The sequence below is a fragment of the Tauraco erythrolophus genome, chromosome 2 (genome assembly GCF_009769465.1).
Source record: "Tauraco erythrolophus isolate bTauEry1 chromosome 2, bTauEry1.pri, whole genome shotgun sequence".
Taxonomy (NCBI): Eukaryota; Metazoa; Chordata; class Aves; order Musophagiformes; family Musophagidae; genus Tauraco; species Tauraco erythrolophus.
In genome coordinates this window covers 64,786,966-64,812,410 of record NC_141466.1, presented here as the reverse complement: position 1 = coordinate 64,812,410, position 25,445 = coordinate 64,786,966, and the positions used below count along the sequence as shown (strand labels likewise).

At 45.2% G+C, this 25,445-nt stretch overlaps 1 protein-coding gene across 1 annotated transcript in view; it reads right to left on the bottom strand.

Moving 5' to 3' along the window:
• Positions 1-25,146, bottom strand: part of FKBP1B (FKBP prolyl isomerase 1B) — a 56,328-nt gene extending 31,182 nt beyond the window's left edge. Inside the window, exons 1-2 of the mRNA XM_086623584.1 lie at positions 25,110-25,146; positions 22,283-22,330 (exon numbers count right to left, since the gene is read on the bottom strand). Coding sequence (XP_086479710.1) covers positions 22,283-22,330; positions 25,110-25,146 — 85 coding nt within the window. The remainder of the gene's footprint in view (positions 1-22,282; positions 22,331-25,109) is intronic.
• Between the last annotated feature and the right edge of the window lie 299 nt (positions 25,147-25,445).

The following is a 25,445-nucleotide window of genomic DNA, read 5'->3' as shown; positions in this document are numbered from 1 at the left end:
GTAATGGTTTTAAAATAGAGGGAGGTAGATTCAGGTTGGATATTAGGAAAAAATTTTTTACCATAAGAGTTGTAGAACACTGGAACAGGTTGCCCAGAGAGGTGGTGGATGCTCCATCCCTGGAGACGTTCAAGGCCAGGTTGGATGAGGCCCTGAGCAACCTGATCTAGTTGGAGATATCCCTGTTCCTTGCAGGGGGGTTGGACTAGATGGCCTTTGAAGGTCCCTTCCAGCCCTAACGATTCTATGATTCTATGGTTAGTAAATGTATTAATAACAATAATTCTTTCCCCATGTATAGATAACTTGTCTGCCTACTCCACGTAAAATTCTCTCATTGCGAACCGTAATCTCAGTCCAGAAATCACTGTCCACCCGCCCACTAAGCAACTGTGCACCAAAAATGTGCTTTAGTCCAGAAATTCAAGTAAGAAATTTGTTTTTATCTTCTGGGGAAAAAAGTCAAACAAATTTATTCTGAGATCACTTATAGAAACAAATAACGGCACCACTAGACAGTTCCCACCACAGCAGCATTAAACAAACAAAGCATGCTAAAATGATAAATTTGTCCCAGTACCTTATTGTGATAGGGAGATTGAGAGCCTGCTATGGGAGGGTCCCTAAATTTTACACTACTGGGAAGTGTGACAGGTCAGAAATGTGACAAGGAAACAGAAATAAATATTCCTCTCCATTCCCACAGGCAAGTCTTCTCTTTCCTCTAGAATCACCTTAGTGCCTTAGTTCCCCACATCACAGCAAAACTCTGGACATGCAGCAGCACTGGATTGTCGCGGACTGCCTGTGTCTTCTTCCGATGGGTCGCAACCAACCGACTGTTGCGACCACAAGGTATTCTACAATCAGAAGGCTCTTCTAAACTCACTGCTACCTTAATCCAACAGAGAGCTCCAATTCACGCTCTCCCGAGGGCTCCTACCTCTCCAAACTCCAGGAGGGAAATGCCCCACTCCCTCTTGGGAGTGCCCCACCTTTAAACTTCCCATAGGTCACGTGGTCTCCGGCCAACCAACGTGACTCAGCACCTGTCTTGATGAGGCACAGGTGCTTCTCATGTAGCAGCCGGGAAACTTCCCCGACAATTCCCCCTTTTCTTTAAAAAAAAAAAAAATTGCCTCGCAGCCTTTAGGGGTTTCCAACGTTTCAGTTCCATTTTCCGTCGCCGTTTGTTAAACACCTTGGGACCGGGTCATGGGGAAGTCGTTCTCATATTTTTTTATCATACCACGTTGGCGGTGGATATATCCATTGTTCTGACGACGATGGATACATCCACCCTGGCTGCTCTGGCTGCTTTAGCATTCCCTCTGCGGTCTTTTCCGGACTGTTCTGCGGCTGTTGCAGCGTTCCCGCAAAGGGCTTGCCTGGGCCATAAGACGTCTGTACACGCTTTCTCTTTCTGCTGTTTCCCGGCCGGCCGTTTGATTTGCAGTTTTTGGCGAGATGACCTATTCTCCCACAAATATAACATCTTTGTTTAGTTAGAGCAGTGGCCAATGTGGTCATCTCGCTTTCTACGGGCCCAACTTTGGCACATGCAATCACCATTTCTTCTAGAGAGGGGTCCCCCGGCAATACTTCAATGACTCTCCGACAATCAGGGTTGGCATTGTCCTTTGCCAGCTGTTTTGTCAACAGTGCCCGTAGTCTACTGTCAAATATCTGCTTTTCTATTGCCCCCTGCAATCTCTCAACGAACCGTAGAAAAGGTTCGTTGGCCCCCTGTTTAATTGTTGAATATTTTGCTTTAGGCTCAGCCATTTCTGCTGTACGTAATAGTGCCTGCATCCCTATTTGTTTAACCTGTTCGAGGATCTGGGGATGCCATTGAGCCTGTATTGCCGGGTTACTAAATACTTGACCCGTTCCCATCAATACATCGGTACCTATAGCATAGCATGGGTCGCTTTGGGGTAATTGGATATTCTGTAATGCCTGCTGGTCGGCCAATTGTCTCCAAACATTTGTGAAAACAGAGCGCTGCACCGGTTGGAACATGACCTGGGCTAGATGTTGAAAATCGTACGGCACCAAAATTTCTAAGTTTAATAATCGTAATAGTTGTGTTACCGCCAGTGAGTTTGGTCCGTATCGCGCTACCGCTTTCTGCATGTCCTGGATCACTTTCCATGACCAGCCCAAATGTTTATTGGGCTGGTTGGCACCCGGGAGGGCCAGTTCTACGGGAAACGCACTCGGCTCTCCTTCCATTTTCATTACCGATAGTTTTTTATTACTAACTGGTAACCCCAAAGCTTGTATCAAGTTCCAGTCCCCGGCCTCTATTGCCTCTTTCTTAACTTCGTTCCAGAAAAGTACTGGATCACGATGGGCTGTCATGGCAGGCGGGGTAATTTCTGTTATTTCTAACTGTGGAGCGGGGGATAAGCATGTCTCTAGAGGGGCCGGCGGGGCGGATTTTGGCGACTTTTTCATTGGTGGAGAAACCGGTGGAAACTTTCCAGCTGAACTGTCGCTTGCTTTAGGGGTTTCTTCTGAAATTTCTTTCACTGCAGGGGGGGTCATGGCCTGCTGCAACATGTTCACTACGGTTGCTAACTGCTGGGATATACCTTGCAGCATTGTCATGGCCTGTCGTACTAATAACGGCTGCATTGCTCGTACTTGTGCCATGTATGTCGCCGGATATGAATTTGCCAGGGGTGGGGTTATTAAATCAAACGGCGGAGCTGTAGGCTCGATACCTCCTGAGGAGGAAGGGGGGGTTGCTGGGGCAAAGGGTGGGGGACGCTCCAGTATCTCCTGGAGGGTGGGGCAAAGTTCCTGCATAGTCCCCGCCACTTTGTTGACCTCTGTGAACAGTGAGGACACGTCTAGTTCATTGTCCACACTGTTTCCCTCAGACAGTTCGTTGCCCCCTTCGTATCCTTCGCTTGCGGATACATAATCTGTAAATTCCTCTTCCTCCTCTTCTGCTGACCCCTTTTGAATTATGTTATCTAGGGCCTCCCATGTACGCAGAAGGTCGGTCCGGCCTCTTTGATTAACCACGGCTTCATAGAGCAACTTATCCCCCAGCTTTTTCCAAAGTTCTAGGTTAAAGGTGCAGGTAAGGCTGAATAGATCTTCGTGCCCCGCTGCCCAGTTAAGTAAACTATATAGGTCTTCATTACCTATGTTGAGCCCCGCAGCCATCCCTGCAGATTTGAGAAAGGTGAAGGTCTGATTCTCCTTGACAAAATTCTGGCCCATTTTAGCTCCCAGCAGCTCACCTTGTTTCAGGCGTCTAGGTTGAAACAGATCAATTCACAGCTCTCCTGCTGCTCTCGAGCTTCACTGGGTTTTATCTCCACCGCAGCTCACCCTGCGGTCCAGGCAGTTCGCGTTTCGACGAATCACGTCGGGGTCACCAGATGTCGCGGACTGCCTGTGTCTTCTTCCGATGGGTCGCAACCAACCGACTGTTGCGACCACAAGGTATTCTACAATCAGAAGGCTCTTCTAAACTCACTGCTACCTTAATCCAACAGAGAGCTCCAATTCACGCTCTCCCGAGGGCTCCTACCTCTCCAAACTCCAGGAGGGAAATGCCCCACTCCCTCTTGGGAGTGCCCCACCTTTAAACTTCCCATAGGTCACGTGGTCTCCGGCCAACCAACGTGACTCAGCACCTGTCTTGATGAGGCACAGGTGCTTCTCATGTAGCAGCCGGGAAACTTCCCCGACACTGGATTACAAGCGTTGCTGTTGCTCTTTCCATCACCCTACATTTCCATCCTGCTGTCCTTCACAAACACTTCTTCCCTCCTTCCCCAACTCATTTTTCATTCATGTCAGATTTTCAGCCCAGTTTACAGCGCAGCTACAGCAACGTTTCTATGCGCAGGACAGAGCGGTGCAAAGGCAGAAGGAAATAGCTGGAGGCATTCCTGCACCCGCTGTTTCAGCCCTACCTATTCATGTCATAGCCCCTTCGGTGCCTATGAAGAGGAAGTTATGCTTCAGAACAAGAAACATTTTCAAATGTGGGCTGCACTCACATGTTCTTTTGGATGTGTTAATACTCTCCACTGCTTCATCCTCTGAGGATACAATCAGAAAACAAGTTCCATTGTTCCATGTACTGCTCGAATGTGCTTAGAAGCTGCATGACGAATAACACTGAAAACTGTAATAAAACTTGCATATGACTAAACAAGCAGAGCAGAAAATTCTTCTAAGAGTCTATTACAACTTGTTGAACTTTTGAAGAAAAACTAAAGGAAGAAGCATGCTCCTACATGTAGTAAGAGAGTAACAGGAGGGTGCAGTGGAAGGGCACATTAGGGATATTCATTCATTCGTTCATGGTGCTGCCGGACAATGTCCGGTTTTTCTTGGATGGCAGGCTCCTTGACATCAAATTCAGGCAACACTTCACATTTGCCTGGCTTTTATCAGCTGACACTCTCTTAGCCTGTATTATACATCAGTTTCTCAAGGGAAAAAGAAAAGCTAAGATAACTACTGCCCTAGTACCCCCCACACAGCTACTTGTCCACAAAACGTACAGAGGTGTCCGACATCTAAAGTAAATGTGGCAAGCACTGAAGACTGGGAGCTATTCTTATCTTGTTGCCCTCTATAAACTCAATGATTAACCATGTCCTTTTCTGCCAAATACAGCTGTCATCATTTAAATGCTTTGTAGTCTATACAAATGGGCCAGACCTACGGTGACAGACTGAATAATAGAAAGATTAACTCCATTACAGTATGGAGGAATTCTGCAGGCAGTCAACGTTTCATCCAATGCTCGTGCAGGGAGAAATCCCAGCCCAAGATTTCATTGCTCCTTTTCTGCAAGGCAAACCTTTTCTCAGCTCTCCATCACCTCGGGCGCCTGTATTTATAGCTACAAGCTCTCTCAGGTACAGGCTACTTTGTTTGGGATCATTTTCCCATAGGCTTTAGAAACTTTTGCATCTGAAGAGGAGCTTTGAATGTCCTGTGATAGCAAATCTTAGGAAAGCACTTCAGAAACGGCTCTGCAATTTTAGTGAAACAATGTATTGTAAGCTTTAGTTACTTTATTAAAATCAAGTGAGTCGTTATAATCAGATCCTCTATTATTCTTTACAGCAGGGAAGGGCTGAGCCTTTAATCTGTTTACAATGCTTATATAACCAACCAAATCATGATTGGTTAGAGAAAGACAGAAAACCTAATAAAAACTAAAGTACTTTGTGATTTTCCACCATTCATCTTAATTTAAAATAGTTTGTTCACAAAAGTTAAACACTTCTGAGGTCTGGAAAAAAAAAAGAAACAGCTCTTCCACAGAGTTGATGCAGCCTAGTGGTAAATATAATAGATAAGGACTTTAAAAGCACATTAATTTCTACCCTCAGCTTTATCAGAGGCTTGCTGTGTTCCCTAGACAAATAACTTCCCTCCTGAATTTCCCTGTCTTTTAAAGAGGAGAAAACAATGCTTTTCCCTTTCCAAAGGGATTTATGAATGAAGGGTGTAGCACTTTAATCAGATTCAACTTTTTAAGTTGTCCACAGGGAATTAATGAAGGCAGTTCTTCACGACTGTATCAACTCTGAATTTTCATTTGACTCATAAGCATTTCAAACTCCTACACTCCCAGCCAGGAATCTGAATAAATGTTGAAAAGGAGATGAGCTTTATAAATGGTCTCACATAGAACAAGCCTTAATAGCGCAGGTAAAGATCAGTTTTTTAATGAGGCATTTCCATCCTGATCCAATGCACTTTCAACACCTCTTCTTATAGTTACAGGCTCTGGAAGTCACCAGCATTCAGATATAAAAGATCATGACTCTTGAGTTCCAGCCAGGAAAAGGTAGGACATGACAAAATGGGCTCAACCCACGTTAGATGATAGCCCTCAGCTGTGCTGGGCAGAAGCACTGTTGACTGACCTAAGGAAGAGCTGTGAACCTGTCCCTGGTATTTCTTTGACTGAAGACAAGGTGCTAATGACCACAGAAGAAAATTCAAAGCAAAGCATAAAACAAAAGCTATTGATAGGGCTGTCTGTGCACTCCAGAAACTCCCCTGGCAAGGTGGGACACAGGCAGCTGTAGCTTTTCCAGAGTTGTTGCCAGCTGGCCACTGTGGGACACGGTGGGTGTGGGGAGCTAGTCACACTGGCAGCGTGACAGAGGAGCATCTCTTGCTTTCGTCAGTGGAGAGAGACGCTTCCAGAGAGTGACCTAAAGCCCAAGCCAAGGTCAGGTGTTTCGGCATGACACTGCAGAAAAGATTGTTCCTGTCCATGAATGACACATGTCATTGAAGAAGATTTCTCCCCCATGGTTAAAGTTAGTCTTTGTGATTACTGTTCCAACTTCCTCCAGAAAAAAGCTGCACAGTTTGACAATGAGAGAAGATTATACGTAATTCTGCTTTTGCTCTGTAATTTAAGTGTGCATGGATAGTGGTCAGGTGCAGAGGTATTGTGAACTATGGTTGGATGCTCCTAACGTGGCTGCATGCGTGTAGTAGGGTGACCATCACGTAGTACAACTTTCAAGCAAGGAAGACAAGAAAGAGTTACAGCAGGGTCAGACAGAATAACTTCCTAATAAAAAAATAATTCTGCCTTACAATGAAAATGGGCATAAAACACGTGAGACTAATTCAGATCATAACTGAAGATAAGCCTGAGCTGTAAAATTCAGATATACAACTTCAAATACTGCCACAAATTTTTGTTAATATACAATACTTTAGCTCAGACCAATATGACTAACCTGATGGCCTTCTTCGACAGAATGAGTGCATTGGTAGGTAAAGGAAGAGCAGCTCATGCCGTATATCTTGACTTCTGTAAGGCCTTTGACATGGTCCCACACAACATCCTCGTTGTTAAATTGGAGAGGTATGGAGGTGATGGATGGACTATTTGATGGATAAGGAATTGGCTGAATCCAGATAGCCACATCCAAAGAGTTGCAGTCAAAGGCTCGATGTCCAAATGGAGATCAGTAACAGGTGGTGTCTCCTAAGGGTCTGTATTGGGACCAGTACTGTTCAGTATCTTTATTAATGACATACAGTGGGATCTAGTGCACGCTCTGCAAGTTTGCAGATGACACCAAGATGAGTTATGCAGTTGATTCGCTTGAGGGAAGGGATGCCATGTGGAAGGACCTTGACAGGCTTGAGGAGTAGGCCCATGTGAACCTCATGAAGTTCAACAAGGTCAAGTGCAAGGTCCTGCATCTGGGTCAGAGCAATCCTCAGTATCAATAGATTGGGTAATGAATGGATTGAGAGTAGCTCTGAGTAGAAGAACTTGGGGATACTGGCAGATGAAAATTGGACATGGGCCAACAATGTGTGCTTGCAGCCCTGAAAGCCAATCGTATCCTGAGCTGCATCCAAAGAAGCATGGCCAACAGGTCGAAGGAGGTGATTCTTCCTCTCTACTCTGCTGTCATGAGACTGTCACCTGGATGGAGTAATGCATCCAGTTCTGAGGTCCCCAGCACAAGAAAGACATGGATCTGTTAGAGCAGGTCTAGGGGAGGGCCACAAAAATGATCAAAGAGCTGGATCACCTCCTCTTTGAAGAACGGCTGAGAGAGTTGGGGTTGTTCAGCCTGGAGAAGAGAAGGCTCTGGGGAGACCTTATTATGGCCTTTCAATAGATAAAGCGTTCTTATAAGAAAGACAGAGAGAGAGAAACCTTTTCCCAAGGCCTTTAGTGACAGGACAAGGACCAACTGTTTTAAGCTGGAAGGGGTAAGTTAGATTGCATATAAGGAGAAACTCTTTATGATAGGGTGGTGAGGCATTGGAACAGGTTGCCCAGAGAAGTTGTGGATGCTCCATCATTGGAAGTGTTTCAAGGTCAGGTTGGATGGGCCTTTGAGCAACCTGGTGTAGTGGAAGATGTCCCTACCCATGGCAGGGGGGTTGCAATTAGATGATCTTTAAAGGTACTTTCCAACGCAAAACATTCTGTGATTCTGTGATCTAGAATTGGCAGCTAGTCTATGAATTTCAGTCTCAGATCCTCAATCTTCAAAATAAAATTTGTGGGAAAGGCTTTTCCATCAAAATTACAACTTTCACAACAACAAAATTTACAAAATTTTACAGTTCTTCAGGCTGAAAATTGTACGTTCCAGCCTGGAAATGGCAACACTTCATGGCAATGCTTCAGGAACTTGTCCGCTGTGTGACTCATCGTCTGTTTTCTTTCATGTGCCCTAGATAGGGCTAGATTTCACCTTCCAAAGGATGAGGCGCTCCTCTCTTCTTGGAAATCCCTGCTTACAGCATAAACAGAAATTCACCCACAGAGGAGAATGAAAATGTAAGTTCCCATAACTACAATCCCTACGTAGTACTATAATGTAATTTCCAAACAACCACTCGTTTGTTTTGTGGTTTGGGTTTGTTTGGTTTTTTTCTAATGCAGTGTAAAGAATTTCAACAGAAACCTGTTACTTCTAATGTTGCAACAGCAGCAACTTCAATGGGTTTGGAAGCAGCAAAACAGCATTATCACTTTGGCCATTTAAAACTAGTCAGAACCAATGCATCAGGGAGTGTACTGTTTGTAGCAATCACAGATTGGAAAAAGAATTAAGTGTTAGGTCTTTCGCTCTATCCAGGAGGAAATCACCCTTACCAAACCAGAAGTCTTCAATTTCTCACTGAGAACAGAATAAAAGACACTCTTGCTAAATCAAGGTAGTCACACAATTAAATGTGCAAAGAGAAGTGATTTAGAGCAGCAAGAGAAAACTAAGAACCAATAACTACACCAGATGAAATGGAAAAGATCTGGAAGGGGAAACCAGACTTGGGGTACCATAAGCAGAGACAGAGGGACAGCTACAAATCAAACGTGCCTCACAACCACTGCTGTAACACTGAGTTTTAGAAGACATAGGATGTTGGATGGGAGATAAAGACTACACTGCCTGACTGCATGGATCTGCTGCTGCCCCAGCTACAAAGATTTGCTAGCTCTGCTTGATGACACCATGGCTACATTTAAGATCCCTCGCACTGAGGGATGTGCAAGGGAATACAAACTTCTGCAGCCGGCAGTCTTGTGAAAAAAAATTAAGTAAGATTTACAATGCCCTTGAGTAACTAAAGCTAAATCTCAACTGAGAGACGTCACTTTCAATATAAAGCCCCCCAGCAGGCCCCTGGCGCTGGTTCAGCAAGACTCAGCAGAACTCATGCCAACGCCAAATCGCTGCTTCCCGCAGCAGCACGCGTCTCCTCCGAGGCTGCCTGTTCAATTGCTCACCAGCGCTGAAAGATGGGCACTGTATGAGCTCCTCAGCAATGGTCCTCCCCGGGGATCTCCCATGCACACCACTGCAGCACCAGCTCTGAAGATCACAGGCCTGCAGGGATCTCTGGCCAGGCAGCAGCTGCCCAGGCAACACACCTGAAATGGGGCCGCCACGTATCCACCGCGGAGAGATAGCACCGCGTGTTGTCTAATTAAGAAAATATTACCCCTGCCACAAACCCTGCCTGGCTGAGTTGCCTGACTTAGGAACCGCATTAAGCTCTTTATCTAATCAATAGGGAGAGAGGCGTATCCAAAGGCTAACTGTTTAGGTAGCCTAAGGTAACTAAGCTCTCAATTTAAACTTCTTAATTAGGTAAATACGGTGATGTCAGTTCTATTTTGTCAATAAAGGGAGAAAAGACTGTCACTGGTGCCAGCTGATAGAGTTTGTCATTTAGCTGATGTACCATTTGTACATTTTACACTAATAAATACTATTCACTGCACAAGGTAGCCCCAGTTCCAACAGTCATTTCAGCGATTCTTTGATTTTTTGGGGGCATAAATTATTAGAAAATGATGTAATTCTTGTGAGGACCTGGAATTCTGATGATCAAGAATTGATGCAAATCTTTCAGGTCCTAGTATAAATATATATTAAAAATATATATATATTAAATATATATATTGGATACTGGTGCTCTGGCTACCCGGGACATAGAGAAGGCTGAGGTACTCAATGAATTTTTTGCCTCAGTCTTCACTGATAAAACCTCTTGTCTTACCACCCAAGCTGTGGAAAGAACTAGCAGGGACTGTGAGGATGAACCACCGCCCACTGTACTTGAAGAGCAGGTTCGGGAACATCTGAGGAACTTGAAGGTGCACAAGTCCATGGGACCTGATGAGATCCATCCGCGGGTCCTGAAGGAACTGGCGGATGAAGTTGCCAAGCCACTGGCCATTGTATTGGAGAAGTCGTGGCGGTCTGGCGAGGTCCCCGATGACTGGAAGAGAGGGAACATAACCCCCATTTTTAAAAAGGGGAACAAGGAGGACCCGGGCAACTACAGGCCGGTCAGCCTCACCTCTGTGCCTGGCAAGGTCATGGAGCAGATTCTCCTGGGAACCATGCTAAGGCACATGGAGAGCAAGGAGGTGGTGGGTGACAGCCAACATGGCTTCACCAAAGGCAGATCGTGCCTGACCAACTTGGTGGCCTTTTACGATGGGGTGACAGCATCGGTGGACAAGGGTCGACCAACGGATGTCATCTACCTGGACTTGTGCAAAGTTTTTGACACTGTCCCGCACGACATTCTTCTCTCTAAACTAGAGAGGCATGGGTTTGATGGATGGACCACTCAGTGGATAAGGAATTGGCTCAATGGCCGCACTCAGAGAGTAGTGGTCAACGGCTCAATGTCCAAGTGGAGACTGGTCACGAGTGGCGTCCCTCAGGGGTCCGTGTTGGGCCCGGCCCTCTTCAACATCTTTGTCGGTGACGTGGACAGTGGCATGGAGTGCACCCTCAGCAAGTTCGCCGATGACACCAAGCTGTGTGGTGCCGTCGACATGCTGGAAGGGAGGGATGCCATCCAGAGGGACCTCGACAGGCTGGAGAGGTGGGCCCGTACCAACCTCATGAAGTTTAACCAGGCCAAGTGCAAGGTCCTACATCTGGGTCGTGGCAATCCCAGGCACAAATAGAGTGGTGGTAAATGGGGCTAAATCCGGCTGGAGGCCGGTCACCAGTGGGGTTCCCCAGGGCTCAGTGCTGGGTCCAGTTCTGTTTAACATCTTTATCAATGACCTGGATGAGGGGATTGAATGTACCCTCAGTAAATTTGCGGACGACACCAAGCTGGGAGGCTATGTCGATCTGCTCGAGGGTAGGGAGGCCCTTCAGAGGGATTTGAACAGACTGGATCGTTGGGCTGAGGCCAATGGCATGAGCTTTAATAAGGCCAAGTGCAGAGTCCTTCACTTGGGGTATAAAAACCCCAAGCATCGCTATAGGCTTGGGGAGGAGTGGCTGGAGAGCTGCCTGGCGGAAAAGGACCTGGGGGTGTTGGTTGACTACCGGCTTGATATGAGCCAGCAGTGTGCCCAGGTGGCCAAAAAGGCCAATGGGATACTGGCATGTATCAAGAATAGTGTGACCAGCAGGAGCAGGGAAGTGATCCTGCCCCTGTACTCGGCACTGGTGAGGCCGCACCTGGAATATTGTGTCCAGTTTTGGGCCCCTCGCTTTAAGAGAGATATTGAGCTCCTGGAGCGAGTCCAAAGAAGGGCAACTAAACTGGTCAAGGGGCTGGAAAATAAAACTTATGAGGAGCGGCTGAGGGAGTTGGGGCTGTTTAGCCTGGAGAAGAGGAGGCTGAGGGGAGACCTGATTACGGCCTATAAATACTTGAGAAAAGATGGTGGGGAGTTAGGGGAAGGGCTCTTTACATTAGTGATGGGAGATAGAACAAGAGGAAATGGGCATAAGCTTAGTCAGGGGAGATTCAGGTTGGATGTTAGGAAGTATTTCTTCTCTGAAAGGGTTGTCAGCCACTGGAATAGGCTGCCCAGGGAAGTGGTTGAGTCCCCATCCCTGGATGTGTTTAAGAATAGGGTGGATGAGCTACTTGAGGATATGGTTTAATGGGGATTAGGGATGGTTGGACTCGATGATCTCTAAGGTCTTTTCCAACCTAGAAATCTATGAATCTATGAATACAGACTGGGCAGAGAATGGATTGAGAGCAGCCCTGAGGAGAAGGACTTGGGAGTACTGGTGGACGAGAAGCTCAATATGAGCCGGCAATGTGCTCTTGCGGCCCAGAAGGCCAACAGCGTCCTGGGCTGCATCAAGAGGAGCGTGGCCAGCAGGTCGAGGGAGGTGATTCTCCCCCTCTACTCTGCCCTCGTGAGACCTCACTTGGAGTACTGCGTCCAGTTCTGGAGTCCCCAACATAAGAAGGACATGGACCAGTTGGAGAGGGTCCAGAGGAGGGCCACGAAGATAAGAGGACTGGAGCACCTTTCCTATGAGGACAGGCTGAAAGAGTTGAGGCTGTTCAGCCTGGAGAAGAGGAGGCTCCGGGGTGACCTTATAGCGGTCTTCCAGTACCGCAAGGGGGCCTACAAGAAAGATGGGGAGAGGCTGTTCAGGAGGGCCAGTTGTGATAGGACAAGGGGTAATGGTTTTAAAATAGAGGGAGGTAGATTCAGGTTGGATATTAGGAAAAAATTTTTTACCATGAGAGTTGTAGAACACTGGAACAAGAGAGGTGGTGGATGCTCCATCCCTGGAGACGTTCAAGGCCCGGTTGGATGAGGCCCTGAGCAACCTGATCTAGTTGGAGATATCCCTGTTCCTTGCAGGGGGGTTGGACTAGATGACCTTTGAAGGTCCCTTCCAGCCCTAACGATTCTATGATTCTATGATATGAGCTGTAAGTAGGTACAGTGGCACACTGGGGTCATTGAAAATAGGTGCAAAGAGGACCCAGCAAAAATAATTTGTTTGAAAATAGCAATCTAATTTTCTGAAAGATGGCACTGTTTTGGATCCATTCTGAGCTTTTAAAAACTTCATGAACAGAGGCTATTAGTTCTCTGGTACTTAATGTAATCTACTTTGTGAACTTTTTTTTTTTTATGTCTTGAAATCCACTTCTTTGAGGCTTTTGTGAGGTAGGAGGAGGAGGTTTAATTATTTGCTAGCAGTTTCATTTTTATGCACAGCTGGAAGGAGGCATGATGCTACAATCCCTCCGTGAAAGGAAAGAGGTTAGTATAGTAGGTACTCCCAACATTGAAGCAGGCAGTCACCAAATCATTTAGCACCTTTCATGCTGACCGAGAAGTCGCTGTCAGGGAATAAAGTGCCTGTGTATGTTATCTTGAAGAAATCTCTTTATAGTCTTTACTCTGCAAGAAAGAAACTCATCCTGCCTTTTTCCTAAACAAACATAAGACAGTGTCTACAGGTAATCCTGAAGTCTTCCCTTTCTTTGCACAAAGCATATTAGCGGCTGTCCAAATAACATGGCACCTCAGTGCCATGGGGACCACCTTTTAGGAGAGAGACTTCCAATTCTTAGTCAAACCATCACTTCTCAGCTGAGGTTGCCAGTAAGAATGCTGTTGGATAATTTCAAGCTCCTTTTCTGTTTCACTTACCCACATTAAATGGCATCTAATACCACAAGCAATTTCATTAAAACCAATGGGCACAGTACACAGAACGCAGCATTGAGTGCAAAGGAGGAGCAACTGGGAAACTTCAGGCTACAGTTTATCATGCTGATCCTTTTCCATCAGGCAACAATCTGGTATGCTCAATTTAAACTCACTAGTTCAGCTGCTGAAGCTGCTACATTTTTTCTTACATATCTCTGAACCTTTTTCATTCATCAAATCATTTTTTCATGTCAATAGCCTCTTCTTACAGAGAGTCTTACGGTACCTGCAAACATTAATTTCATGGCAATTTTGAGAGGTGCAGCCCTTTTTTCTATCAAATCTAAAAAATGAAAGAGCAAGTAATATACATGAAATCAGTCACTAAGCTGGCAGCAAAATGCGTGGGAGAAATCTCTTCTCCTTGAACTTTTGCTTCTGGACTCTGATTGCTATCAGGCTGAAGTCGTTGCTAAAATATTTCCAAAGGTAACCAATCTACATTAAATAAGCAAAGATGAACATTTTACTCCTTTATCGAGAGAATTTTAAGACTTGCAAATCATTTCTGCGGAGCAGCAAAGATTGTGTTCTTCACTAGGAGTCAAAACTACTTTTCACAGTTATGACTCACTGAAGAAAAAGGATGCTCATAAGTGCTTAGCTGCCATAAAGATCTCTGCAGACGTAAAAAGCTTTCATCCTTTTAAACCAGGGCAATTTGAAGAGATTAAGTAAAAAGATACAGAAAATTGTCAGGCCCCAAAAGACGGACAGACATCACACTCTCACGGTATAATGTTTTTGTATAATGGTTTTGTGATCTGATCTAGGTGGTCCTGCTCTGGCAGGGGGATTGGACTAGATGATCCTTTGAGGTCCCTTCCAATCCCTAACATTTTGTGATTCCGTGATTCTGTGATAATATATCTTGGGAACATGCTTGATAAAACCATTAAGTTCTTTCTAGGTAAGCAAAGATTTAGCTGGCTGTAATTCGATTGCTTGTTACAATACAATTCTTACTAATGATAACTCTAATGGCAGTGTTCACTATCCTCTTCCAAACCCAGCTAGACAGCTTCCTGCAGACAAAGAATTTTGATTAAAGTCCTTAGTTAGTTCAATTTTCCTCTCAGATACACATGCACAGCTCCCACTGAAGTGGTACAGATGTTTCTGAAAGCAGGACCAGAGAAATAACATGCTCTTGCACTCATGTGGAACAAAGTGCTTTCACATGAAGCTAATGTACATCCTACATTGCAGACACTGAGGTTCACAGACAAGTATATGACACTCTGCAAAGTTATTCTGAATTTATGTTAGTCTTTTTGAGAGTATATCGGTATAGACAAATCTCTGGCTATTACTACATATGCTTAAGACTAAGTTGATCCAAGAAAAATAGGCAGAGTGTTCTCTTTTTGGCAAGAGTTATTCCAAGGGAATTGCACTATATTTGTATTGTGCTAAATGGAAAATGCATTTTCTAATCATGGTAAATCAAGCATCTTCTATAAATTATTGTTAATCTGTATCTATGCAGTCTGCTTTTGCTATAAAATCAAGATTAAAAAAAAAAAGGCCTTCAACTCCACAGACACAACCATAACTCTCAACACTACATCATTGCCAAAGCTAAAGAAACAATATAAAGCAATTTTGGTAACATATGGAAAAGAAAATCATACAAGTTTGTCCCCAAATCACTAGGAAAAGAACAATTAATCATTGTTCTGCTTAAATAAAGGCCTGCTTCCTAAAACAGAATAATCTGTACAGCTCAAGCTGAAATAAATGGAGCAGTATTCATTTATTTCTGTAGAGAATTTCACTTTAAGTATTTAAAAAAAATATTTCAAAAATCAACTTCTCAGTATTGCAGTGGAGAAGGAAGTGCTGAGCTTTTCTCACTGCGATCCAGTAACATGACATGTGGGAATGGTTCAAAGCTGCACCAGGGGAGGTTTAGACTGGACATCAGGAAGAATTTCTTTACCAAGAGGGTGGTCAAACACTGGAACAGGCTTCCTAGAGAGGTGGTCAGTGTCTCATGCCTGCCGGTGTTTAAGAGGCATTTGGACAATGCCCTTAACAACATGCCTTAACTTTTGGTCAGCCCTGAAGTGATCAGGCGGTTGGTCTAGGTGATCCTTGTAGGTCCATTCCAACTGAACTATTCTATTGTATTTGATAATATTCGATTCTATTCTAGAAAACATATTTGGTGCAATTTTGTGGCCATTGCCCTAGCCTAAAAAGGCCTATGGAAAATATTCTCTGATAGAAGTCCAGTTTAATAAGTAATTAATGATTTAATGCGCCTCTATAGTCTCACTCAAACAAGTCTGTTCCAGCACACTACAAATACTGCACATCATCAATGCCTTAAAAAGGTTAATTGTATTATTATGACACATTTACAAGTGGCCAAGGAGAAAGATGAAGAGGTTAAGAATTCAGCTCTGCCACAAGCTACATGGGACAACACCAGTGAATGTCAGCTCCGAATAACTTGGGAAAAAAGCTGCCCTCTTATTATTAAGAGCAGATTTGGGACTGGCATACGCAAATCTTGTTTGAGGGCACACCATCTGCAGCAGAAGGGCCAGGAATGGGGCTCAGCTTTCCGAAGAGCAGGTTTTACCCCACAGTCTCTAGACAGAGTGTTCACAACCTCGGCCAAGGTTCCGTTTAGGGGCATTTCTAACTGAAAGTCATGGTTTGTATCACTTTCATAAATCTTTGAAAAATCTGCACTACTGATTCCCATTGCCAGAGCCAACAAATGTAAATCACAGGAAACAAAACTGCAGAAAATGCCTCGATTCTGTTGGTACACTCTGAAACTAATGACACTGTAATTTGTTTACTTGTATTACCATCAGTACCACAATGCAACCTGAAGACCCAATCAAGATTAGGACGCCATTACGTCAGGCATGAAGAAGGAGACAGTTCATATCCCAAATTGCTTGCAATCTATCTGCACAAGGCAGACAAAGTACAACTATCATTTTGCAGATGGAAAACAGAAGGAGTAAGCAGATTGCCAAAGGCTTTCAGAAGCTTGCTCAATGCAATCTCTGACAAAAACATGACATAAACCATTGCTGCTGGAAATACATTCTGGTGTCAACACACTAACTTATCTATTAATCCCATTAGTTTAATATTGCGTGAGGTAACTTTTGAGACACAACATAGATGCTGGATGGTAAGAAGAAATTATTATATTTGTTATATTTCTTATCAAAGATAAAACGTACGGGAATCTGACCACAGTCTTCCATCATACTCTAAGATCGGGAGTCAGTTTCATGTTCTATCACAGTCCTCCTGTCTAATCTTCTGCAATGATCTGGAGCATCTGTTTGTGTACTTAACTCAGGCTGCGCAAAGCTGAAAAACTAGCAGGTGATTAACAGTACCAAAGTTAGGCACTAAGGTGTCTTATGTAGTCAGAAAGGGCAAATAGGTACTTCAGAAGGGTAATCCAAAAATCCTGCTCTAATTGCAAAGCAGCCAAGAACTACTCCTTAGGAAAAAAAAAAAAAAAGAAAAATATTTGCTTAAACTAAGAGGTTCCTTCTAAACTGTCCCCTAGTGAGGTTGCACCTTAACTCCTGCTGCTTCTGGAACTCAGATCTGTCCATTAAGGCATCACAATGCATTTAGGAATCAGATCACAAAGTCTGCTCCCAAGATTAAACATCTAGTTGAACAAGAAGAGAAAGAGGCAAAGCTGCCACATGTAACAGCCTAACAGCTGGAGCGCTGACTGCAGAAGTGTAAAACTTGATCACAGTTCTCCTTCATCTTGAGGAGATTCCAGTTCTCACTTCCCACTTCTCCGGAACATGTATGGTCATCAGACTAGAAACTACCCTGCTGAATCCCAACCTTGGCGACACATGAATCACAAGATGCTGGAGGATGAGCAGACAGGACTCTAGAGTTCTGCAAAATATCTAAGGCACCAGCCTTGGGTCCTCTCTGGACTTTTTCTGCATGGACTGCCAGGACGACTCATGCAGACAGCTTGCTCCTAAACACCTTTTTCCCGAAGACGCTTCAGGAGCATACTACAGGCCTTTTACTCCTGTCCTGTCCATGCTCCCTACCATCACTCCCCATCAAGTGGTAAATGCACATCTATGAGACTCCTGGAGAGGGAAGGCAAGATGAGGAAGTAAGACAAAATAGAGCCCACAGCCCACTCCTCATTTAAGTCTCCTTAAAAATTTGTTACTTGCTCTGCCAGAACCAAGCTCCTTCTAGTCTCCTCCTCCTCCTTGCTGGAAACTCTTGAGACATGACTAATTAGTAGACAGGCAATGTCTTTTCTATGCATGTGCAAAAAAACTAGCCCTTCAGGGAAAGATGGAACCAACCATGTTTTACTAAGGAGCTGTATTGCCACATAGTATTTGCGTTGGTATGACAGCAGAAGGGCCAGTGCAAGAAGTTACATGGCCTACCAAGCTGTCAAGACTAGGCACCATCATATGGGAAAATCATTGGATTAAAATAAAAAATAAGTACAAACCTAATCCCTGAAGACAGAGACTGGAATACAACTCCTTCGATACTAATGCATGAGTGCCTGAATCAATTACCCGCCCTCTTGCCTGCTCCTTTTCTTGCCCATGGCTCTTGTGTTCTTCACTGCTTTATGTTCCAAGCTAAACTGAAGGGAGCAGGAACTTTCAGCATTTTCCTCGCCAGGAATGTAATGGGTGCAGTTAGGGATGTGGAAAACAGAGTTGTGACCCTCTTCTGTTGGAAAAGGCAACTGAGCGTAGGTGTGCCATGTCTGAAAAAACTGCACATAAAGTGGGCTCCCGCAGGCCGTGTTTTTGACTGAAAGTGGCTGTCTCTGCTGTGCACGATGGTGGATTCAGAGCTGTGCTCAGAGCACTTCAGTAAGGTCAGGCTTTTCTGGGGATCATAGAATCACAGAATCAAAGAATGGTTTGGGATTTGAAGGGACCTCAAAGATCATCTAGTTCCAACCCCCCTGCCATGGGCAGGGACACCCTCCACTATACCAGTCCACTACACCAGGTTGCCCAAAGCCTCATCCAACCTGGCCTTGAACACTTCCAGGGATGGGGCAGCCACAACTTCTCTGGGTAACCTGTTCCAGTGCCATACTACCCTCAGAGTGAAAAATTTCTTCTTTATATCTAATCTAAATCTGCCCTCTTTCAGTTTAAAGCCATTGCCCCTTGTCCTATCACTACATGCCCTTGTAAAAAGTCCCTCTCCAGCTTCCCTGTAGGCCCCCTTTAAGTACCGGAAGGCTGCAATAAGATCACCCCGGAGCCTTCTCTTCTCCAGGCTGAACAGCCCCAACTCTCTCAGCCTGTCTTCAGAGGAGAGGTGTTCCAGCCCTCAGATCATCTTTGTGGCCTTCCTCTAGACTCGATCCAGCAGTTCCATGTCGTTCTTTTGTTGGGGACTCCAGAGCTGATCCAAATGATCTCTACATCTTGGTGGCATCTAGTCAGTGTACAGTTCCCTCACTTCCCAGACTATAAATGCCTCCCTGCATGTACCTGTGCCTAGCTCCAGAATGGCACGTAGGCTGAACACAGAGACAACTCGTGAGCTTTACATGCTCCCAATATTAAGCAGCTCTGGCAAGCAGGATTTCTGGATCATTTCCTTGCACCTAGGTGTCTTAATTTTTCCTAACTCCCATTTTAGGTGATAAGCAGATGTTCTGAATATCTCTGCGGACATCTCTGTAACTTAGCTACCCACTTCCTAAGCAGGACTCACAGGAGTGTGGTGAGGATAAGCATCAAGTACAGTGAGGCCTAATAAGATCACATAAATAAGACAGTGATCACTTTAAGATGAATCCCAGACATAACCGGAATCACATTAGTATAAAAAGAAGTTATATTGTATTCAGATAAAATAATTTTAAATTAAAACTTGACATTCGTATGTCAAGGAAGCCTATGGAGGGTGGAAGCAAGGACAGATAGCCTGGGTGAAACACAGAGAAACCAAGCAACCAGGGATCAGGTTAGGAAACCTAAAGCCCTGATACATTTCAACCTGGCCAGAGACATCAAGGGCAACAAGAAAAGCTTCTATAGGAATGTCAGTGATAAAAGGAGGACTAGGGAAAATGTGGGCCCTCTCTGGACAAAATGTGAGACCTGGCTACCCGGGAGGTAGCTGAGGCTGAGGTACTCAATGACTTCTTTGTCTCAGTCTTCACTGGCAAGAGCTCCAGCTGCACAGCCCAAGTCACAGAAGGCAAAGGCAGAGACTGGGAGAATGAAGAATTGCCCACTGTAGGAGAAGATCAAGTTCAAGACCATCTAAGGAACCTGAAGGTGCACAAGTACATGGGTCCTGATGAGGTGCATCCATGGGTCCTGAGGGAACTGGCAGATGAAGTTGCTAAACCATTATCCATCATATTTGAGAAGTCATGGCCGTACAGTGAAGTTCCCACTGACTGGAAAAGGAGAAACATAGCCCCCATCTTTAAAAAGGGAAAAAGGAAGACGTGGGGAACTACAGACCACCCCTATGCCCAGCAAGATCATGGAACAGATCGTCCTGGAAACTATGCTAAGGCACATGGAGAAAAAGGAGGTGACTGGTGACAGCCAACATGGCTTCACTAAGGGCAAATCTTGCCTGACTAATTTGGTGGCCTGCGACGGGGTTACAGCATTGGTGGATAAGGGAACAGCAACTGACATCATCTACCTGGACTTGTCCAAAGCATTTCACGCTGTCCCACACGACATCCTTGTCTCTAAATTGGAGAGATGGATTTAATGGATGGACCACTCGGTGGATAAGGAATTAGCTGGATGGTTCAGCTCATGGTTCAACTCAAAGAGTTGTGGTCTGATAGGACAAGGGACAATGGCTTTAAATTGAAAGAGGGTAGATTTAAATTAGATCTAAGGAAGAAATTCTTCACTATGAGAGTGGTGAGGCACTGGCACAGGTTGCACAGAGAAGTTGTGGATGCCCCATTCCTGGAAGTGTTCTAGGTCATGTTGGACGAGGCTTTGAGCAACCTGGTGTAGTGGAAGGTGCCCATGGCAGGAGGGTTGGAACTAGATGATCTTTAAGGTCCCTTCAAATCCCAACCATTCTATGATTCTATGATTGTTAGATTCATATGTCATCTTTCCCACATGCTTTACAGACCACTGGAAGAAAACACTTTATCCACTAACCATGGGCTCCCTTTAAAAATATTACCACCAAAGACTGCTTAGACATTGCAATAGCACTGGAACTGAGATAACAAGCTTTTTCTGATATCTGTTCTAATCTCAGACTTAGAGAGCTTGCATAGCACCAATAGCAAGACACATGGAGGAAGCATAGTTTACACTGGAAATTGATTTAATGAGCACTCAGAGTCTTTTATGTCAAAGCCAGCTTATGATAGCCTGATCTGAGATGGTATCTAATATCAATAAGAGTATGCAGCATCTTGTTATCTTTCCACATTTACTGTTCACACTCTCTCTGAAGCTATCCAGCAAAATTGTGCTTTGTGGGAGCCACCGGCCTCAAATTTGTTTGCCTATTTCAGTTCTGACATTTAAATTTATCTCGAACTAACTGGAGGTGGGAGGTGACAATTTTATTTCATAAAAACTTTTGAAGTTTGGACCGGAAAAGAAACTTCTCTTTCAGCATCTTCACAAAAATAGTTTCAAAATATGTTTTTTCAGATTTAAGTTACAGAGGAATGTCTGTAAGAGCTGAGACTGGCATGAGAGACCCACATGTTTAACTTCTAATTTAAACTAGAAATCCTCATCAGATTGAAATATTCTGAATATACAAACATATAGGAGCTTAAACCCAGGCACCCCATATCCCAAGCCAGTGCATTAATTCCCATATAACCTTAAGAGTTATAATAAGAATGTATTTTTGAAACTATATCAAAAAGCATCTTAAAAATACCAATAGGTTTACTTCATTAGTTATATTTACTCAAAAATGGTCCCACCTTGCTCCAGCTGCAAGCTACAGAAGCAAGTACAAAACTCAAAGAAAGCAACAGTTACCAGTGAGAACTTCCCTATAACACTGGACACTAGAGGAAAACATTATCTCACAGATCTAGGCTCAGATCAATAGCTGCCAATCCCCACATCACCTACATTTTGCCTTCTTAAGGAAAAGATCACATAAAATGGCAGCTCTTGATGTGAACTTCCCTGCTGGGGACTCAGACTGCAGAGGTCTTTGCATTCTTTTGACAATTTATATCACTACATACAAAACATAACGTTACAAACCGATTTAAAGGACTTTTTCCCTCTGTGCAAAGGTGCAGCATAAACAGCTCCATTAACCAACTCACCACTTAAGATTCATGCAAGTCCATAAAGCAGGTGTTAAATAGACCTTGTATTGATCTCTTCAATCTGGAATGAATTTTACTGCCAATACACAGACACATGCTTTTAAGATATATGCAATCATTAATTATCTGTATCAAGATCAGAGGCTGGAAAAATATGAACCCAGCATTTTCACTGTTTCATGCTTGATTGCATTAGCTACTATAATGGCTTAAAGAATCAGGTCCACAGCTTCATCTGTTAACCTTTCACCACTGAACGCTACACTTGGCAAATGCACTAGCATGCACGTCTAGATACTGCAGTCTGAACTGCTCAGTTAGAGGTGAAATATTCAGGAAACCCATTAGAATATAATCAAATGAATTATGAGTGGTAGAACAAAGCAAAAAATACAACAAATACATTTGAAAAGGCAAATCACTCTTGAAAGGAAGGCACTTGGTATCATGAGAATATTCAGAACATGTCTTACCTGTGTAGTGCACCACACATGTCTGACCCTTCTTTGGAAATGTCCGCCCTGTTAAAATTATAAAAGGTTAATTTTTTATCTTCTCTGATTAATCTCATTGGCTAGGCAGGTTTATCTTATAAGAGCAAAATGCCAGACTGAGATTTGTATTGACTATGCTTCACAAAATCACTAATATGTAAGACAGGAATGGGTATCATTTAGGGTAGAAGGTACCAGCTTGACTCCTATTTAGTTGTTAGACCAGATAATATTCTCCTTACATAATTTTCCGTACATATGTGGGCATTATATATGCATTTATATTCTGTAAGTGCAAAAGGACTGTCAAAACCTCACGGATTATAACCTTAAAATTCTCAGAATCTTTGTGTTGCAATTTTTCAAATAAAGTCTTAGTTTGACATTGTGAAAAAATTCCATTTGCATTCACAGTTCTAATGCCTTTCACTCAAGACAGCTTTAACAAGGACATCTTTAATTAGCCAGGAAGAGTTTTAAAAAAAATTTTCACATACAAAGGCAGTTTAATTTTGTAGCATCGGGCAACAGTAAAGCAGTGATACATTGAGTTCTTGTAAGAGCCTCCTAAAATTTTCATACTGAAAGGAAAAGAAGGTTTAAATTATTTTCTTGTCACTGGAAAATGAAATTACTATTTCCACTTTACCTGTTCTAGGTACTGCCAAAGGCACTAAAAGCTAGGGGAAGATTTTCCAGGCTCAATTAGTTGCCAAAGGCGTATTAAAACAGCCAACCTTGATTTCTCAAGTAATGTTGGCCAGGGTAAGGCCAAGGCTCAGAAGAACTTAAAGTATGAAGAAAGCTGGAAACTGGGGATTCAGATAGAAACTGAGGCTCAAATCTTAGTTGGCTTTCTGGCCTCTTTAGTCTGAATTAACATAATAACTTACGCATTACAGGGTGCATTGCAGGGAATAACACATCAAGTAACACATAAGCTACATACTCAGGGCTTATATGCTGAAACACCATGAGCAGTAAATGGCAAGAGGGCAGGCTACAATGATGAACCAAGATTTATACCATGAAATTGAGAAGATGGTGCTTGCAAGCATCATCTGAACAGCCTTGTTCCTCAGCTTGTGTTTGGCTGCAATATCTCCAGCTGTGGGCTGCACAAAGCGCAGTACAGCAAGTATCCAGACAGGGCACTACTGTAACCCTGAAGTGGGATTCATCTCATTTAACTTTAGCCATCTAAAACAAAGGCAACTATCATATGCCAGTCTCCTGGGCTGCCCCTACTGACAGTGGAGAATTAGCAGGGCTTTGAGAGAACCCCAGCCTACCCAAATTGAGGCAAGATGAATTATTCTCTGGAGATGACTACAGAAATAACCTAGAAGACTGCTTTAGACTAGCCACCTAACCTGAGAAAGGTTATGCGAGATGAATCCTACCGTTGGTAAAACAGGTATTATTCAAACGATGCACTATTATACAGAGATCTGAGAAAAGGAGTATCAGACCTTACTGACACATGTTCTGCTGTGTGAGTATAACACCAGCAAAGTCAATGAAGCTCCGTAAATTCACATCAAAGCCGAATTACCAGCAGAAATTCTCAAGACCACTGACGAGCTGTGGTTTTAAGACAATGTTTAAAGTCAGCTGATTTTGATTAAGACTTGCAACCAAGAGAACTAAGCCATATAACCTTATTTGGAATAGCATATTGCTTACAAAGGCAGCCTTAATATACTTAATAGCTAGAAAGTACTATTATGAGGTTAAGTTCCGCCCTTCTTTCTACTCTCAACCCAGCAACGTTACTTATACCCACATAAGTATTCGGCTTTTACATCTGTGCAACCAAGAGAAGAATTTGATCCCCAGAGCTAAACAGCACAGAGGGAGAAGCCAATTTGAAAGCATACACAAAGAAAGAAAAGATACCGGGCCAAGAAAGTTAAGCTGAGATCGACTCGAACAAATTATTTATGCTTCTGTATCAGCCAAGGATGAATCTGGCCTATTACATAGATACATATGGCTGTACGTTAGAAATGACGTCCTCTCAAAAAGAAGAAAAAAAACCACCCAAAAACCAACCAACCCGAACCTTATGAAATGATACTATAACGCCACAGAAGACACGAATTGGCTGTGGGAAGAAGAGCCTGCGCCAAGCGGAGGTTATTGCCGCCCGGGCTGCACCTCAGCCCGCACCAGCACCGCACGTTCAACCGGGAGGAGACGGGCGGCCGGGCCGGAGCGCCGCTGCCACGGCGGGAGGGATGCTGACGCGGACGGCCGGTGGCCCCCGGCGAGGCTGGGCGAGGAACCGGGGAAAGTTTGCGGCAGGGCGCGCTCCCCGCCGAGCGCCGCGGCCCCGGGACGCGCCCGGCCCCGCCGCTGCCCCCCGCGCCCGGCCGGCTGCACCGCGCTCGCGTTCGTGCAGCTGTCAGCGGATGCCAGAGAAAAATCCCCAGCCCCCTCGCCGCCCCTGCTGCCGCCGCCGCCGCCGGGAGCCGCCGCGCTGCCGCTCGGGGAGCCGCCGGCTTCCCCCGCCGCCGCAGGGACCTCGGGCGGCCGCCTCGCTCCCCTCCGCTCCGCTCCGCTCCCCGTCTCCCGCCTCAGGGGTACATGCCCGCGGGGTGGGGGTGTAGGGGCGGCCATTCCTTCCCTCGGGCACCCCGCCGCCTTCCCGCACTGGGGCCCCGCGCTCTTTCTCTGCCCCGCGGCGGGGACGGCGGCTCCCCGCGCTCTCCGCCCCTCGCGGCACCCGCGGGGTCGGGTCGCCGGTCGGACCCGGGCGCCCTCGCCCCCGTGCCGCAGCGCTGCTCCCCCCACGGTCCCGTACCGTCTCCTGGAGAGATGGTCTCGATCTCCACCCCCATGGCGGCACTGCCTCGGCTCGCCTCGGTTCAGCACCCCTTCGCTCGGCTCGGCTCGGCTCGGCTCGGCTCGGCACGGCACGGCACGGCACGGCACGGCACGGCACGGCACGGCCCCGCTCCCCGGCGCGGCCGGACCCCCAGTGCAGGCATGCCCCTCCGCGACTGGCTGACAGGGGCCGCCCCAGCTGCCCGTCAGCCGCCCGCAGCCAATGCGGAGCAGGGGCGGGGAGGCCGGGGAGGGGAGGGGAGGGGGCCGCCCGCCCCCGCCGGGAGCGCACGGCGGTCGCCGCGGCTGAGGG